The sequence below is a fragment of the Rhinatrema bivittatum genome, chromosome 7, assembly GCF_901001135.1.
Source record: "Rhinatrema bivittatum chromosome 7, aRhiBiv1.1, whole genome shotgun sequence".
NCBI classification, from domain to species: domain Eukaryota; kingdom Metazoa; phylum Chordata; class Amphibia; order Gymnophiona; family Rhinatrematidae; genus Rhinatrema; species Rhinatrema bivittatum.
Genome location: NC_042621.1, coordinates 313,427,342 through 313,446,514, shown reverse-complemented (window position 1 = coordinate 313,446,514; position 19,173 = coordinate 313,427,342). Strand labels below are relative to the sequence as shown.

Below are 19,173 nucleotides of genomic sequence, written 5' to 3'. Positions count from 1 at the left end.
CCCCTGGAGCCTTTTTTAAATATTGGGGTTACATTGGCCACCCTCCAGTCTTCAGGTACAATGGATGATTTTAATGATAGGTTACAAATTTTAACTAATAGATCAGAAATTTCATTTTTGAGTTCCTTCAGAACCCTAGGATGCATACCATCCGGTCCAGGTGATTTGCTACTCTTTAGTTTGTCAATCTGGCCTACTACATCTTCCAGGTTCACAGTGATTTCGTTCAGTTCGTCTGAGTCATCACCCCTGAAAACCATCTCCGGAACTGGTATCTCCCCAACATCCTCATTAGTAAACACGGAGGCAAAGAATTCATTTAGTCTTTCTGCGTGGGAGGCATTCCTGAATGCAGTGTGTGAAGAGGGCGTGGGAGGCATTCCTGAATGCAGTGTGTGAAGAGGGAGTTGGAGGCATTCCTGAATGCAGTGTGTGAAGAGGGCGTGGGAGGCATTCCTGAATGCATTGTGTATGAAGGCCTCTGTTGGAAACAGGATGCTGGGCTTGTTGGACCCTTAGTCTGACCCAGCATGGCAATTTCTTATGTTCTTAAGTATTATGCACTATGATGCCTAGATCTTTTTCCTGGGTGGTAGCTCCTAATATGGAACCTAACATTGTGTAACTATGGCATGGGTTATTTTTCCCTAAATGCAACACCTTGCACTTGTCCACATTAAATTTCATCTGCCATTTGGATGTCCAATCTTCCAGACTCGCAAGGTCCTCCTGTAATGTATCACAGTCTGCTTGTGATTTAACTACTCTGAATAATTTTGTCGTATTCCTTTCCAGATCATTTATATATATATTGAAAAGCACCGGTCCCAATACAGATCCCTGAGGTACTCCCACTGTTTACCCCTTTTCCACTGAGAATATTGACCATTTGATCCTACTCTCTGTTTCCTGTTTTTTAACCAGTTTGCAATCCACGAAAGGACATCGTCTCTAATCCTTTGACTTTTTAGTTTTCTTAGAAGCCTCTCATACAGGAATTTGTTGAATGCTTTCTGAAAATCTAAATACACCATATCTACTAGTTTACCTTTGTCCACATGTTTATTCACACCCCCTCCCTGAGATCTCTTAGCATTTCATCTGTCTCATCATTTTGGCCAGGGGTATGGTAGTATACGCCTATCACTATACTCTCACGGAACACACATGGAATTTTCCACCCATACAGATTCTACTGTGCATTTAAGGGTCGATTTTAAAAGAGCTGCACGCACATGGATGTGACTATTTTACAACATGTGCGTGTATGTTATAAAATATGGCTCCTGTGTGCTCGTGGGTTGGGACTTGCACGTGCGGGGGGGGGGGGGGGGAGAATTTTAGAAACCTATGTGTGGCGACATGAATAGGCCTTCCCAATTCCCCATATCCCTACCTTTTCCCCTCTCCTCCTCGACCCCTAACTACCTAATTTTGTTTTATAACTTACCTGCTCCTTTGGAGCAGAAGTAAGTTACACATACTGGCCGGCTGCTGGTGCGCGCTTCTCCGGGACAGGGCCTAATGACCACTATCCCGGCCGGCCCATGCCCCACCCATGTCCCCAGGTCCACCCATTTTCTCTGGCCCAGCACTTCTCCGCTATCAGGGGTTACGCACATGGACGGGTCCTTTCTAAAATGTGCTCGGTGTGCGCATGGCCCGGCCACGTGTGCAGGCCATTGAAAACTTGGGCATTAGTCTCTTGTATGATCTTTATCCTGTTGGACTCTATGCCCTGCCGGACGTAAAATGCCCCACCCCCATCAAGTTGATCTTTCCTGTAATTGCGATATAATTTGTGCCATGATACAGCACTGTCCCTTTGGTTATCCTCCTTCCTGCAGGTCTTTGCAAGGGGGCTCAGAGATACTTCGTCTGCAGTTGGGGAAAGATGTCCTCTATTTCCCCTCACACCAGGACCTAAAACCACCAGTTACGACATGGGGGCCATGAACTGCACAATCAAAGATTGCCCCGGAGAAGATAGGGGCTCCGAAGGATAGGCCCAAACTTCCTCTTTCTTTTAGGAGGCATTCTAAAGTAATTTGGGAGGTTTATTAACAGGTTATAAACAAGCTCTTATAAGTTAACAGCTCTCCTTCATACTCTTCAAGCTTCTACAAAGCCATCATAGTTTCACCTTACTTTCTAGTAAGGTGATTTCTAGTCTGCCGTAATTGCTAGTAGCTACAAATTCTACCACAAGCTTCAGTGGTCTTTGATTGCTAAGCTCTAGAACTTATAACAGCTACCAGGCTGCTGACTGTACAACTTCTTTTCTCACCTTGCAAGTCACTGTGATTGTTGAAACTGCTTCTTTTCATTCTAATAAACATTGTTTGGCATTAAGAACTGAGTCTGATGTGTGGAAGTTGGGAAGACCAGGTTTAGCTGACTACCTTGAATTTCAACTAGAGTGTGAACTCAGAGGGCAAGAAATTTTTTTTAATATATAGTGCCACACCTCTTCCCTCCCTTCCTGAATAGATTGTAGACCAGTATAATTATATCCAAGTCTTGGTTTTCCGTGTACCAGATCTCTTTGACAGCCACTTCACCAGTCAGATTCTATGATTGCTTCTAGATCTAGGACTTTATTTTCCATACTATGAGTGAGAGTTTATATAGATTTCTGGATATTGCCCTTTTTCTCATTTTTAGACAAGTTTTACTTACTTTAGGGTTTTGTACTCTAATGGCACTGTCTTTCTATATCTTAGGCACAAAGCTTTGTAATAATGTTATTAGCCATCAATACCAATGTGACCATTCTGGTGCTCAGGCTAACAGTGCCTGCACTTTTGCTAGAACACCATTACTACTGTACTTGCATCCTGCCAGACATATCGAGCTGCTATTTAATTTTATCATCACAACCTAACAGATATGGCTGCAGGGTTGCCTGTGTTTCTGCTAGGACATCTTACATTTCATATTATTCACTTTGCCATTCATTCTGGCAATCCCAAAACTAGATGTTGACTCATTCAAGTATAACACTTTAAACTCTTAAATATTTGCCATTAAATTGTGCTTCTGCCGTTTCTTCACTTCTTGCAACTCTGCTTATCCCACGTCCTCAAAATTTGTTACTATTTTAGCCTCTACCAGCCTTTCCATGAAAATATATTTGCTGATATTTCTCCTGAGTCTAGCCCCTTAAAGCATATCACATCACAATTCCTTGTTCTAGAACTTCCCTTGCATTGAAAAAGTTTACCTTTCAGGTATCTGAATATTTATTTCATATCTGTCCTGTCTCTCCTTTCCTCTAGGCCCTAAAGGGGAGGTTATACATATTTAGATACTTAAGGGATCTCAGAGCACTTTCGGTATGGGGTCTGTAGGTTCTTTACTGCCTCACTGTCTAGTGTCTGACAAAGCCTATGATGAGTCTCTACCTCCTATCTCAAAAACAGAGTTCAGGTCTGGAAACCTTTATATCTGCGGGCCAAAGATCTGCCAACTGGGCTTGAGCCCTCCTTCAGCTATGAAACCACTTTATCAACAGGGTGGGACTATTTGAGATAGATTTGCTAATGTAATCAGGTGCAGCAGCATACTATCGCCTGAGCTGGAGGAGAGTGTGGGGAGCACACCTGGCGTGGAGAAGGAAGACTGCGGGTTGAAGATCTGGGTGCAGGGAAAGCGCCGATACCTCCCCCTCAGCTGTGATGCCAGTGACTCTGCTCGCTTTACCAATAGGGTGGGACTATTTGAGACACTATGCTGCCATGTAGCAGCATGCTAAATTGGAAATGCCCTTAGTAAGAACTTTGGTGAGAATTGATATGCTTTGTGCTTTATCTTAATTGCCTATATAAAAATTTTCAAAGAAAGCTAGAATATGTTTGTGGATTGATATGTGTTATCTACAATCAGTAGGAGGGGGAGGAATAAGAGGAATTATAAGGCTGCATAGCAGAGTTTCCCAAACCTGAACTGGGTTTTAGTGCAACTGATGAACAAATGGAAGGGTTTCATTACACAACCAGTTGGGTTTTTAGGATGTCCACCATGAATATGCATGAGATAAATTTGCACATACTGAATCTCCATGATATTCAAATTTATCTCAGGCATATTCATGGTGGATATCCTGAAAATCCGACTGGCTGTGGGGATCTCAGGACAGGTTTGGGAAGCCCTGCTGTAGGAGTAAAAGGAAGGAAACAGGAGAAGGGGTTGAGGGAGGTATACGTGGATAAGGGGTAGTAGAAGAAGGTAGAATGATGTGGAGAGGATTGGGGTTAAATATGTTGAATGTGAGATCTTTGGGGAAGAAAACCCTTCATTTACATGATTTGATTTTAGAAACCTGGTTCTCTGAGGATTCTAACACCTTTTTAGCCTAGGTTTGTCTGCCTGGTTATCAGATATATTGTCAGAACAGAGAAGTGGGTAGAGGTGGTGGGTAGTTGCTATAGTACGATAGGTTGTCGTCACTGAACGGTTATTTTTATGATCTATTTGAAGTTGTGAATATGGATTAGCTGTAGGTAGGAGGGATTGGGAGGTGATTTTGCTGGAATATTCTCTGCCAGGTTTTAATTTGAGTAGAGTAGTGAATCTTATTGAGTTTATAGGAGAGGTGGCTTCATGTTTTTAGAATTTAGTTGTTGGTGAATGGAGAAATTACTTATCTGATAATTTCGTTTTCCTTAGTGTAGACAGATGGACTCAGAACCAATGGGTATAGTGTACTCGTGCTAGCAGTTGGAGACGGATCAGATTTCAATCTGACGTCAGCCCCTAGTACATATACCCCTGCAGGAAGTGCAGATCCTCAGTATTCTTCCTTGCAAAGCATTGTGGATATATGTTTGACTGACCAATTGGTTAATTTGATAAACTTGTATAACTTCGTAAACATAAAAATGTTATAACTTGATTAACTGGTTAATTTGAACTGGTCGATTGAGTGTAGCTGGAGACCGCCAGGGAGCTCAACCGGAAGCGTCGCCACCCCGCCGGGTGGAAACCTAGGTAAACGAAAGGAGGCTTACCCTTGAATCATTTGCAAATCCATGCGTGACGGCAGCCAAGGGCGGGCTGCTGAGTCCATCTGTCTACACTAAGGAAAACGAAATTATCAGGTAAGTAATTTCTCCATTTCCTAGCGTGTAGCAGATGGACTCAGAACCAATGGGATGTATAAAAGCTACTTCCAAACTGGGTGGTCTGGTTCAGATGGAAGTGGGAGACCACTTTGGGAAGGAATGACAGTACCGTGCGCAGCTGGATGGATCCTGGGGTGAACCTAAGGAAGGGCTCACGGCAAGACAGTGCTTGTAGTTCAGAGATGTGTCGCGCTGAACAAACTGCCAAGGAGGAAGACAATCTTCAGGGTCAGCTGACGGAGTGATAGGCCTCGAAGAGGTCTGAAGGTGGATCCAGATAGGAAGTCCAGGACGAGGTTGAGGTTCCACAGAGGTACCGGCCACTTCAGCGGTGGGCGAATATGTTTGACTCCTCTCAGGAAACGTGACACATCCGGGTGAGAGGCTAGGCTATCACTGTCGCCCCTGGTGCCGAAGCATGCCACTGCTGCCACCTGTACCTTGATGGAATTGAGGGACAGTCCTTTCTGAAGTCCGCTCTGTAGGAACTCCAGCATCACGGGAACTTTAAGTGAGCATGTCTTGATGTCGTGATCTTCGCACCAGGCCTCAAATATTCTCCAGATCCTTATGTATGTTAGCGATGTGGAGAACTTGCGTGCTCGGAGGAGGGTGTCTATTACTGCCCCCGAGTATCCGCTCTTCTTCAGGCGAGCCCTCTCAATGGCCAGACCGTAAGAGAGAATTGAGTCGGGTCCTCGTGGACGATCGAACCTTGTTGTAGCAGGTCCCTGAGAGGGGGCAGGGGTAGAGGGTTCCCTGCCAGCAGTCTTCTCATGTCTGCGTACCACGGTCTTCTTGGCCAATCCGGGGCCACCAGAAGAACTAGTCCCTTGTGTAGCTGTATCTTGTGAATCATTGCGCCCAAAAGGGGCCACGGTGGGAAGGCATATAATAGGGTGCCCTGTGGCCAGGTTTGCACCAGGGCATCGATCCCTTGGAATTGTAGATCCCGCTTGCGGCTGAAGTATCTGGGTACTTGGGCGTTGGTTCTGTTCGCCAGGAGGTCCATTTCCGGTGTACCCCACCAGTTTACTATCATCCGGAAGGCTGCGGGAGATAGCTTCCATTCTCCTGGGTCTAGACTTTCTCTGCTGAGGAAATCCGCCGTGATGTTGTCCTTCCCGGTGATGTGGGCGGCGGAGATCTCCTATAGATTTGCTTCCGCCCATGCCATCAGTGGGTTTATCTCCAGTGACACCTGTTGGCTTCTGGTTCCCCCTTGCCTGTTGAAGTTGGCAACCGTTGTGGCGTTGTCGGACCTCACTCTGACCGCTTTGCCTCGGAGTCTTTGAGCGAACCGCAGGCAGGCGAGTCTGACTGCCCGCGCTTCTAGGCGATTGATGTTCCATCCTGCCTCTTCTGCGTTCCACTGCCCTTGGGCGGTTAGTTCCTCGCAGTGTGCTCCCCATCCCCGTAGACTGGCGTCTGTCGTTAGCAGAGTCCAGGTTGGGGAGTCTTGAGCCTCTGTTCATGTGGCTGGGCTGCAGCCACCAGCGTAGTTTGGTCCGGACTGTGCCCGGGAGAGGTAAGCATACGGTGTAATTGTGCGACCGTGGGTTCCAACGTGACAGCAGTGAGTGTTGTAGAGGCCTCATGTGGGCCCTCGCCCAGGGGACCACTTCCAGTGTGGATGCCATCAGCCCTAGGGTCTGTAGGTAATCCCATGCCATGGGGCGAGGGTCGCTCAACAAGGATTGCAACCGGTTCCACAGCTTTGTCCTCCTTGCGGGCATCAGGCTGACTTTGTCCTTCTTGGTGTCAAAGTGGACCCCCAGGTACTCCAACGATTGTGAGGGCTGCAGGGAACTCTTGTTCGTGTTGACCACCCATCAGAGGCTCTCCAGTAGAGACTTGACTCTGTTGGTTGATTGAGTGCTTTCCTCTTCTGACTTTGCCCTGATCAGCCAGTCGTCCAAGTAAGGGTGTACGATGACTCCTTCCTTCCGCAGTATTGCCGCCACTACCACTATCACCTTGGTGAACGTCCGTGGTGCTGTGGCTAGCCCGAAGGGTAGGGCCCGGAACTGGTAGTGATGGCCCAGAATCTTGAAGTGTAGGTAACGCTGGTGTTCCAGATGAATTGGGATGTGCAGGTACGCCTCTGACAGGTCCAGGGATGTGAGGAACTCTCCCGGCTGTATTGCCTTTATTACGGTTCTCAGGGTTTCCATGCGGAAGCGGGGGACCTTCAGGTATCGGTTTACGGATTTGAGGTCCAGGATTGGACGGAATGTTCCCTCTTTCTTGGGAACGAGAAAGTATATAGAATAATGACCAGAGATACCGGGGTTATGGCCTCGAGGGCCAGTAGCCTGGCTAGTGTAACTTCCACTGCTGCCTTTTTGGTGGGGTCGTGGCAGGGGGACTCCACAAACTTGTCCGGGGGGGAGCGTAAGAAGTCCAGGTAGTACCCTTCCCGGATGATGGCTAGGACTCACTTGTCCGAAGTTATCTCGACCCATCTTTGGTAGAATAGGGCCAGTCTGCCCCCTATGGCTTCCCTTGGATGGGTCGGCTGATTCTCATTGTGGTGGACGGCCGGGTCCTGTGCCCGAGCTGCTTCCCCCCTCTTGTTGTGCTTGTTCCGAAAGGACTGGTTCCTGCCCGAAGGGCGGGGCGCCTGGTAACTGCTCCTGTATGGGTTGAAGCGCTGCGAGCTTCTGCCCCTGGAGGCCCTGGCAGGCTGTCGTTGGGCTCTCCTTGACTTGTCTTCCGGAAGGCGCGGGACTGGGGATTCGCCCCATTTGCCTGCCATCTTTTCTAGATCGCTGCCGAACAGGAGAGTTCCTTTGAAGGGCATCCTTGTGAGTCGGGTTTTGGAAGATGGGTCGGCCGACCAGCTTCTGAGCCAGAGCTGTCTCCTTGCCGCCACCGCCAATGATACTCCTCTAGCCGCTGTGCGTACGAGGTCTGAGGATGCGTCCGTTAGAAAGGATAGCGCTGGGTCCAGGATATCTCCCGGTGTGCCGTTCCTGGCCTGGGATAAGCAGGCACGTGTCACCACGGTGCAGCAGGCCGCAATCTGAAGAGACATAGCGGCCACGTCAAATGACTGCTTAAGCATAGCTTCCAGCCGGTCATGCGTGTCCTTGAGGGCTGCTCCTCCCTCCACCGGGATGGTGGTGCGCTTGGAGACTGCGCAGACCATGGCGTCCACTCTTGGGCAAGCGAGCATGTCTTTGGTTGCTGGGTCCAGGGGGTACAAACTGGCCAAGGCCCTTCCCCCTTTAAAGGCAGACTCTGGGGTGTTCCATTCCAGGTCAATAAGCTGTTGCGCGGCTCGCAAGAGCAGGAAATGACGAGAGGACTGTCGAAGGTTCTCCTCGGGATCCCCCTGGGTTTCTGAAACCGGGATCGCTAGTTCTGCCAGGCATTGGGAGACCAGGTCCGGGAGCTCCTCCCTTGTGAAGAACCGCCTCATGGTTCAGTGGGGTTCTGTCCCTGGGGGGAGTTCTCCTTCTTCTAGAGGTTCGGCTTCGTCTTCTGAGAAGTCCATGCCCTCTAAGGTAGGTCTACTTGGCGGTAAGGGCCTATATGCCTGGGTCTTGAGGGGCCTGGGGTATAGGGGTCCTCCTGCGATGTATGTGGTTGGTCCACCCGGGAGTCCGTTTGCATCCGGACAAAAGCGTGAATCCCCTTGAAGAGTTCCACCCAAGAAATAGAAGAGGGGTCCACATTGAGTGACGCTGTTTCCCTGGGAGCCTCCAGCTGGGAGGGGGTCCCGCTGGGGGTTGCTAGCTCCAGGGAGCCCCCTGAGGAGCTAGTCCCCGGCCCTGGGTGAGTCTGAGCTTGTGGTGGATCTCCCAGGGCCTCCTCGCATTGGGTGCATAGAGCGTCGGCTTCCTGGCTTTGGGCGGCCCTGAGGTGGCATGCTGAGCAGAGGCCTAGGGATTTTACTTCAGATATTGGCGGCGTCGAGGTTGCCTGCGCGTACATGTTTCGCTCCGGAGCGCCTGGTCGCGTGCGTGGATTGAGCGCGTATTTGTGTGCTTAAATCGGGTTGTGCGCGTATCTGTGCGCTTAACCCCGGATGTGCGCGCCGGTAGTCGAGTGCACGCAGTCCGTGCGACCGTGACTTGCGCGCGCCGCTTATGCGTCTGAGTGTTCTTGTGCGTGTATCTTAGGCGCAGAAGTAAGTTTGTGCGCACAGGTAAATTTTGTGCGCTCGGCCGGCGGCGATGACAACGGAGAGATTAAAGCCAAGATGGCAACGGCGACCATGCGGACAAGATGGCGACTACCTCAGAGGGTCTCCATGTGGGAAAGCCCTTGGAAATGCTGGGGTCTGGCCCTGCTAGGGCGGATCAACCCGGTGGCGCTGGCTTTGGCCAATGGCCTGCGCTCGTCCTCAATCCTCGGAGACCGGCACAAGTAAAGATTTCTACCTTACCTTATCTTCGGCGCTTCCCGGCTCGTCCTGGGTGGTCTCCGGCTGCGGGGGGAGAGGGCAACTACCTTCACCGCCGCTTTTGAGGGTGCACCCGCTGCCTCTCAGCCGCGCCCGAACTCCTCTCGCTCGGGGGCTGTAAGTCCTCGCCGCGATTCGGCCGCAGGACCGAGGCTGCCTCTGTGCCGCGCCCGAGCCTTCGGGGGCTAGGTCCTGTTGCGATTCGGCCGCTGGACCGAGGCTAACCTCCGAGGGACCACGGAAATCTCAACTGGGGGAGGGACCCGAGGGTATCACCGCAGGAGAGCGGGGCTCGATTTGAGTAGAATTTTCTCCTTTAAATTTAGTTCTAACGCTCGGAGAGCGTGCAGATAGCTCCTAACTGCTATGGAGACAGAAAATACTGGGGGTCTGCACTTCCTGCAGGGGTATATGTACTAGGGCTGACGTCAGATTGAAATCTGATCCGTCTCCAACTGCTAGCACGAGTACACTATACCCATTGGTTCTGAGTCCATCTGCTACATGCTAGGAAATTTAAATTTCACACATCTATTTCTAGACTTTAGCTGTATTCGACTTTTTGCAATTGGTGCATTTTCCAACCCATAAGGGGAGACATGTTTTGGATTTAGTTATTGGTCCAATTAATATGGTAAATGAAGGAAAGTTAGTAGTAAAAAGAGAGAGGAAGTGATATGGTCAGATCTTAAAATTATTGAATTTTGGATTAATGTAGGGGAGGGTATTATGGAGGAAGGGGAGGGTATCTGGGTTTAATGGGAGGAGGGAATCATATTTAGTAGAAAGATGGAATTCTTCATTAAAAGATACTTTAAATCAGTGGTTCTCAACCTTTCTAATGCCGTGACCCCGTAATACAGTTCCTCATGTTGCGGTGACCCCTCGCCCCGCCCTCGCCCTGCGAGGGCGGGGTGAGGGCGGGGCGAGGGTGGGGCTTTGGTCATATGGGGGCGGGGTTATGGATGGGGTTGGATTTTAGTGCATATTTATTTATTATGACATTTATAAACAGAACCACCATTCCTCATAAAACAATAAAATTAAGAAACATAAAGCATCAGTTAAAATAGTAAAACCATACTAATAAAAGAATACTTTAAAATTACTGATAAATAGAATTTCTATTAATTAAAATCATATACATTTTTATAATTTCCCAAACACCAATAAAATATTTCAAAACAGCACATATATCAAATAACACACAATAATTAAAACTAATAAGGATTTTAAAAAGCCCCTGCTGTCCATACATGGGAGCTCTTGATTTCCAGTCACCCTAATATTGTCGAGGATTAGGAGGTTATCCTCTCTCTCTCACACATACTCACATGTCCATTCTCTCTCACACATATACTGTCACATACATACACATTCATGCTCTTATATGCACCATAACCTCTCGCTCTCACAGACACTGACACACTCTCAGGGTGTAAGACACTCTCTCCCCCCCCCCCCCCCCCACTCACACACACTCTTACTCCCCTGGATTTTCTCATACACACTCATGCTCTCACTCTTACTGGCTCCCTCACAACCTCAGAGCCTCTCAGATAAAACTCTATGCAGCAAAAATAATGCTGAATGTTGAGAATTGTGTTATGCAGACTAATCTGGAAAATGCACTAATTTCTACATGAGTCATAATGAATCAGTCCTCAGCTGCAGGCTTCAATTGATTATCCTGGCTCCCTTTAATTTAATGTTTGCCAAATACAGTTCATGTGTAACAGCAATCCTAATTCTCCACCAGATCAAGCTGATTTCACATCCCACTTCATACTTTGTCACCTCCAGCTGAGTAAAACAATTAATCTAATTATTGCCACTGCTGCCACGTGGCTATTGGGGAGGCGCTGATTGCTATTGGCACTGAAGCCCATTCTGCTGCCTCCTCTGTGCAGGCCCCCTGGGTTTCCACTTCCTCCATGTTGATCTCGTACATTGTGAGATCCGCCATAGAGAAAGTGCTACTCTTGCACATTCCCAAAGATTACATGTACCAATCAGTAAAAAGTAATTTATTTTTTTTTACATCTGCTTCCCTTTATTTTTTTGCAATTTCCTTTTATATTGCCTTTTTTTCTGTTTCTTTTCTCTCCACCTGTCTTCTTCCCTCAAACACACAGTCAGGTTCTCATTCTCACATGCATTTCTCTCTCACACGCACATACACACACAGGATCTCACTGTCACATGCTCTTTCTGTCATGCAATCATTCATACACACAGTCTCTCACTGGCACAGGCTGTCTGAGTCTCACACACAGGCTCTCTCACACCACCACATGCTGCCTTGCTCAAGCACAGGCTCTCACTGTCACATGCTGTCTCTTTCATACACACAGAGGCTCTCACATGCTGTCTCTGCAAACGCACACAGTCTCTCAATTCACTCTCACACACAATCTCTCAACTCATCTCATACTCGCACACACCTCTCTCTCACCTCTGGGCCTCTTCTTTATGGGTTGCCACAGGATGGGCTCTGCAGCGGCCCTAGTCTTCCCGGCCCCGCTGCTCCTCTTCTGCACGCGGCTGACGCGCCTCCTCCTTCCTGCCCGTGCGGCTCCGGCAACATTTGTATTCCGGGGCAGGGCAGGCAGGAAGTAAGTAGGAGGAGCACCGCGACGCGCTCCCTTTTGGGGTTGGAGGAGGCAGGTCTCCAGCTTCGCCCCGCCTCCCCGCAGCAGCCGCGGCGCCGCGGACCGGCAAAAATCCCCAACGGCCCGGTACTGGTCTGCGGACCGGGCCGATGGGTTCGGTCCGCAGACCAGTTTTGGTCGAACGACCAAAACACAGGTGACCCCTGTGTTTTGGTCGTTCGACCCCCGCCGGGGTCGCGACCCACAGGTTGAGAACCGCTGCTTTAAATGAACAGGAGGTCTGTATAAAGAGTGAACGGTTGGGATTAGATTTTTGCTGCATGAGAGTTCAAGAGCTAGAAGGGATTATATGTCTACTTGTAGGGTGATGATGTGCCAATTTGATCTCTGTCCCTCTTTTTTAATAAACAGAAACATTACCAGATGATCTGTTGAGCAAGTTAAAAATTGTGAATTTGTCTTTGTATAGGTAAAAAAAACATCACTCAATCGAAATGCATGGTGATTTCCCCATTATTAAAAAACCCTAGTATAGATAGAGAAAGTTGTGATAGCTATAGACAGGTTGCAAATAGCCCTTTTTTGACTAAAATAATTGAGAATGCTGTTTGGTCTAGGTTATCTCACTATATGAAGGAGATTGATGGACTGGATGAATGCCAATCTGGATTTAGAAAAGGATATAGCACCAAGATAGGTAGATTTAAATGAGGTGATTTTACGATCCAGGGATAAAGAAGTGTTGGCTTTTAGTATTACTGGATTTGTTGAGTGCATTCAATCTGGCAGATCACCACATTTTATTAGATTGCTGTCAGGAGATAGGTATGGATGGGCAAGTTTTAAAATGGATCATGTCTTTTCTTTCTGAGAGATTAGGGTGGTATGAGTAAGGGAAGCTTTATCTGCCCCATTCTCTCTAGGATGTGGGGTCCTGCAAGGTTCTCCGCTATCCCTTTGTTGTTTATTTATGAAACCTTTACGTCAGCTTTTTCAGTGTCTGGGTTTTCAAGCTTATTTATATGCAGATAATGTACAGTTAATTTGCTCAGTAGGCTCACATTTGAGTATTTCTGTGGGTAGGGTCAATGAGGGTCTGAAGGTGATAGGTAATTGGTTACAAAAGAATAAGCTGATACTGAACAAAAGTAAGATGAAGAGTTGTTTATGTTAGGGGGAAGCAAGTGTCTACATCAGTGAGTCTTATTAAAGATACTGCAATCAGATGTTCTCAAACTGTTAGAAATTTGGGGGTACAGTTTGATGAGGGGGTGACTTTTGAGCCACATGTGTCTTTAGTGATGAGAAGAATGTTTTTTAAATTGCAGCAATTAAAGCTACAGGGTACGTTACGTTTTTCAGTGTTTTGAATAAAGGTTCAAGCATTAGTACCCCCAATATCTGATTATTGTAATGGGGTGTTGGTTGGGCTACCCGATAAAAGTATTCAGAGACTTCAGATGCTACAGAATATGGCAGTGACACTGATTTTCGCGTGTCCTCGTAGACTAAGTGTACTGCCTTTGTTGATTCAACTTCACTGGCTTTCTATTAGGGAATGAATTAAGTTTAACATCATGGTACTGATGATTAAGGTAGCTTGAGGACAGGGGGTGATTACCTATGAAAACTGATTAGAGGTTACATCCCTAATTGTAGACTATGCTTGCTGCATGGTGCATTGGTACAAGTTTCATCTGTTTGAGAGATCTGCAAGGTGGCTATCCGGAAAAGGGTTTTCTTGGTGATTGTCCCAGAAATTTGAAATTCAGCTCCTCTTGACATCAGGATGAAGTCTAATTACTTGCTGTTTTGATTTAGAGTTTTATATTCCGCTTTTCAGTACTTCAAAGCAGATTACATTCAGGTATTGTAGGTTTTGAAAAAAGATGAAAGCCTGGTTGTTTCCCTAAGTCTCTAAGATAAGATGCACTACAGATAGGGTATTACAAAGATAAGGTATTTTGCGGATGTTCATTTTATTGGTTTATTTAGGTTGACTAATTTGGTTATTTTGCTTTGATTTTATACCTTGCTTATGGTATAATTTTGTTTTAAATTTATCTTATTTATTTATTTAAAATAATTTATATACCGGAGGTTCCTGTATAATATACATATCACCCCGGTTCACAAAGAACAGTAACTATCGCTACATATAGCGGTTTACATAGAACAGAATAAAAAAGAAGTTTTTACATTGAACAAAACTAAGTAAACAAGTTTTTACATTGAACAAATTAATCGAAGTAAGCAAATAGTGTATGATATTGAACCGTTAATGATTGATTTTATGTATATTCTTTATTATACACCATGCTGGCCAGGTTTACCTGAGTGCACAGTATATAAAACATTGGAAATAAATAAATTCAGTTAAGACAGTTTGCTTCTGTTACCTGCTAAATTAACCCAACTCTATAGAGATCACTACTGTAGCTAAGTGTAATAGGAGAGTGTAGCCCCTATACATTCTAACTACAGCAGTAATACTGCTCAGAGAAGCTGACAGGACAGGATCGTGCTACCTCTTGTCCAACCAGACTAAAGAAAGAATGAGTGAAAACTCAGTTGTCAGTGCAGACAAGAGATCTGTTACTCATGCCACTGTACTTGCACATCCTGGAGTAGTTTTAGTAAAGGAAAGCACATTCAAACACAAAAAAGGTTCTGTACATATTTTACCTTGAAAGCGTGTGTATCCTAAAGTTTCTCCACGGAAACTCTTATAATATTTTACTCCATAAACTATAATTGGTCTCCTAAGAATATGCGCAAGCACGAAAATGTGTGTCTGCTCCAAACTGGCTCCTGGCTGTAAGAAAAGAGAAGAGAAACAAAGCTACCTTAATGCAACAAGAAATTATCTATATATTACAGTATGGGTTCAGTCTTAATGCACAAAGAAATAAATGCATGCATTGCATCTTATGTTCAGTCTTTGCCTCTCCCGTTAATACCCAGAAATAATCTGAAAGTTTCATTTTATCCATCTTGCCCTATTATCCCAGCCATAATCTGTATGTCTCAACCATATCTGGCCTGCCAGTTTCTCCCAGCAATGCTCAATACCCAGAAATAATCTTGTTTCATTCCACAGCAATAATTTGCACATCTTGTCCTAGCCAACCAACATTCCCTGCTATTAAAACAGTCACGACTTGTGAGTTATTGTCTTTTAAGGAATGTCATATCCCAGCCACCTAATGAAAATATGAAGTTATGTGGCTTCCTCTTTCATCCTCCTACAACTCCTGTGTGGTTAAGGAAAAATTCCTTGATTTATTTATTTAGATTCTGTTTTTCATACTTTTTCAGCATTTCAAAGCAGATTACATTCAGGAACTGTAGGTATTACGTGAAAAGTCTCTTTATGCATGTGATAGCTTGCCGGGGGCAGAGTCAGGGCGGTGAGGGGAGGACGCTGCGATGTCTTTACTGGCACCGATAAGGCAAGCACAGTTATTGTCGCCAGTAGAGCACCCAATAGCACCACCTTTCACGGTGGCGCTATTGGATGCGAAAGCCAGCGATAACACCGTGGTGGTGTGAAGGCTGCTGGCTTTCGCAGGCCTGCCAACCCCCCGTTTTTTTAAGTTTGTACCTGAGGCAATGGAGGGTAAAGTGAGCTGCCCAAGGTCACGAGGAGCGACAGCAGGACTCAAACCCTGGTCTCCTGGTTCATAGCCTGATGCTCTAACCACTAGGCTACTCCTCCACTCTTAGCACATTACTCATTTAACTATTTATTTGGATTCAAATTGATGTACAAAAAGCAATCCGTATAACAATAAATACAAAATCACATAATTCAATAAAACAGACAAAACTGCATAACTTTAATCAAACAGCATAAAAAATTTAAAATTTCAGTTAAACACTCATTAGTATAATTTACTGACATAGAAACAGAACTGAAGGAAGAGAAGGACAAAATGGTTCATCTAGTCTGCCTAGCAAGCCTATGGTAGTATCTGTTGCACAGTGCAGGTTTACCCCAGTGCATTATCAGTTTCCCAGACGGTAAAAGTCAGAGCCCTGAATCCAATTCCCTGATATGCCATGCCGTTGAAGCAGAGATCAATGTTGGAGTTGCATCAAAATATCAGTGTGATGCCCGTGGAGCGGTCTAAGACAGGAGAAGGTCGGAGAATAGACCAGGCTGGAGTCTGTTCTGCTTTTCAGCAGTTTAATTACAAAACGTTCAGCAAGATAGAATCAAAATGGCTGCTTACCTCAGCAGACTGACAATACAAGAACAGTTTTTCCAAAAGAGCACAGCACTCCATTACAGCTTCCTTCTTCTCCCTGGGGCCTCTCCAACTCTCTCAGAGCCTCACCTTTGTATCCCTTACCTCAGGGAAACGCCCCCACCCGAGGATCTCTTTCCTGTCTGTCTTAAGGTGGACTGGGCCAGATAGCTGGAGCCGATCCGTTAAGGCAGTCTGAGGCTCTCTGTCATATAACTATCACATTCCCTCTCCTCAATCTTCCTTAGTTGAGTGCCTGCCTGTACAAGGGAGACTTCTCTAGAAAGGAAGTCTGCATTTATATTCGCCTTCCCTGCTCTGTGTCGGATTTTAAAGTCAAATGGTTGGAGTGCCAGAAACCACCTCATTACTCGTCCATTGGACTCTTTATTCCAAGCGATCCAGACAAGGGGTTGGTGATCTGGTACCAGAGTGAACTGGCGGCCCAGTAGGTAATAACGAAAAGCCTCCAAGGCCCATTTGACAGCTAAGGCCTCTTTATCGTTGAGTAGTGTCTCTCTCGGGGTAGTAGCTTCCTGCTAATGAAGGTTACTGGGTGTTCTTCGTCTCCTTTCTCTTGTGTGAGGACGGCTCCTAGCCCCACCTCTGATGCGTCTGTCTGTACTATAAAGGGCTTGGTAAATTCCGGACTTAGTAGAACAGGTTCAGAGTATATGTCTTTCTTTAAACCCTGGAAGGCTTCCTCCGCCTCTGCAGACCATTTAACCTTCTCTGGGGCTTTCTTTTGTAATAGGCATGTAAGGGGCTCCACTTTTTCTGAAAAGTTTGGTATGAACCTTACTCTTTGTCTGTGGGACTGGGACTCTGGTAATTGCGTCTATTTTCCGTGTCTGTGGGTGGACTTTCCCTCTCCCAAGGAAGTATCCCAGATATTGTACTTCTTGACCCCCTAATTTACATTTCTTGGGGTTGGCTGTCAATCCAGCCTTTTGTAGACTTGTAAGTACGGCCTGTAATTGCCTTAGGTGTGTCTCCTAGTCTCCACTGTAAATGACGATGTCGTCAAGTTAGGCCGCTGCATACCCTGATGTGGGCGTAGTAAGCGGTCTACCAAGAGTTGGAAGGTAGATGGAGCCCCATGAAGTCCGAACGGCAGGACCGTAAACTGGAAATGTCCTTTTGGTGTTGAGAAAGCAGTCTTCACCTTCGCAGTTGTGCCAGGGGAACTTGCCAGTATCCCTTTGTCAAATCAAGCATGGAGATGAACTGGGCCAGTTCTCAAGCATTCAATGAGTTCATCCACGCGGGGCATCGGGTATGCGTCCAGCTTCGAAGCCTCATTGACCTTCCAGAAGTCAATACAGAACCAGATACTACCATTCGGTTTAGGTACCAGTACAATGGGTGAGGACCAATCGCTATTGGACTCCTCTATGACCCCAAGTCGAAGCATTTCTTTCACCTCAGCCTCTACAACCTGCCTCCTGGCCTCGAGAATCCGGTAGGGCCGTTGTTTAATTATTACTCCTGGGTTTGTAATAATGTCGTGATACGCTAAGTGAGTTCTCCCAGGCATAGTCGAGAAGACATGCCTATTCCGAGTCACCAGTTTATCTAGGTCCACTTTCTGTGTTGTGGAGAGTTGGTCCCCATATGGGATCATCTGGGGCCTGGAAGTTTGTGAAATGTCTGGACCAAAGTCGTCTTCTTGGATCAGACTGCAAGCCGGAGCAACCCATTTTTTAAAATAGATTCATGTGGAAGATATGAGCCTTCTTCCGTTTGTCGGGTTGGGCCACTTTATAATTCACTGGGCCCATCATCTCCAGTACCTCATACGGACCTTGCCAACAGGACAGCAATTTACTTTTTTGAAGTCGGTAATAACACTAGTACGCAGTCCCCTGGCTGGAAGACCCGATGAACAGCGGACTGGTGGTATTGCCTGGCTTGGGTAGCCTGGGCCTTTTCCAGGCATAATCGAGCAGCTCCCCTGCCCTCCATAGTCAGTCCTGCATCTGGATCACATAGTCGGCCAAATTCCGTCCAGAGTTGGGTTCCTCCTCCCAGGTCTCTTGTACTACATCCAGGATTCCCCGTGGCCTTCTTCCATACATACATATATATGGCAAGAGTAAGTCCCAATTCTTGCCATCTTCCGTGATGAACTTCCTCAATATCTGCTTGAGAGTTTTGTTAAAACGCTCCATGAGCCCATCAGTTTGTGGATGATAAACTGATGTCCACAGGGTTTTTACCTGTAATAATGTGCAAACTTGCTTCATCACTTTAGAGACAAATGGGGTCCCTTGGTCGGTTAATATCTCTTTGGGTTACCCCACCCGAGAAATCACCTCCACCAAGGCTGTGGCTATTGTTTGAGTCTTCATATTTCGTAGAGGAATAGCTTCAGGACACCTGGTTGCATAGTCGAGAATGACCAGGATATTTTTGTTTCCACGGCTAGACCTTTCTAAAGGGCCTACCAAGCCCATAGCGACCCTCTCAAAAGGTGTCTCTATGATTGGCATGGGCACTAGGGGAGCTACATACGTTGCTGTCAGTCTGGTCAGCTGACAGGTAGGGCAGGGCTGACAGTAGTCCTGAACGTGTGAATACAAGCCAGGCCAATAGAACTGGGCTAAAATCTTTTCTCATGTTTTCTCTTCTCCTAGGTGGCCCCCCAAAAGATGACTATGGCGAGCCGTAACACTTGCTGATGATACTGCTGGGAAACCAAAAGCTGCTCAACCGTTTCACCCTCCAGATTCCCCTTTGCTACTCTGTATACTAGATTTTTCTTGAGTACAAAAAAG

The 19,173-nt window shown here is 46.6% G+C and overlaps 1 protein-coding gene across 3 annotated transcripts in view; it reads right to left on the bottom strand.

Annotated features, from left to right (window-relative positions):
* Window positions 1-19,173, bottom strand: part of ZRANB1 (zinc finger RANBP2-type containing 1) — a 309,172-nt gene that overhangs the window by 32,365 nt on the left and 257,634 nt on the right. For all 3 annotated transcript variants that reach the window (XM_029610613.1, XM_029610615.1, XM_029610614.1), the window contains one exon: window positions 14,832-14,961. In XM_029610613.1, coding sequence (XP_029466473.1) covers window positions 14,832-14,961 — 130 coding nt within the window. The remainder of the gene's footprint in view (window positions 1-14,831; window positions 14,962-19,173) is intronic.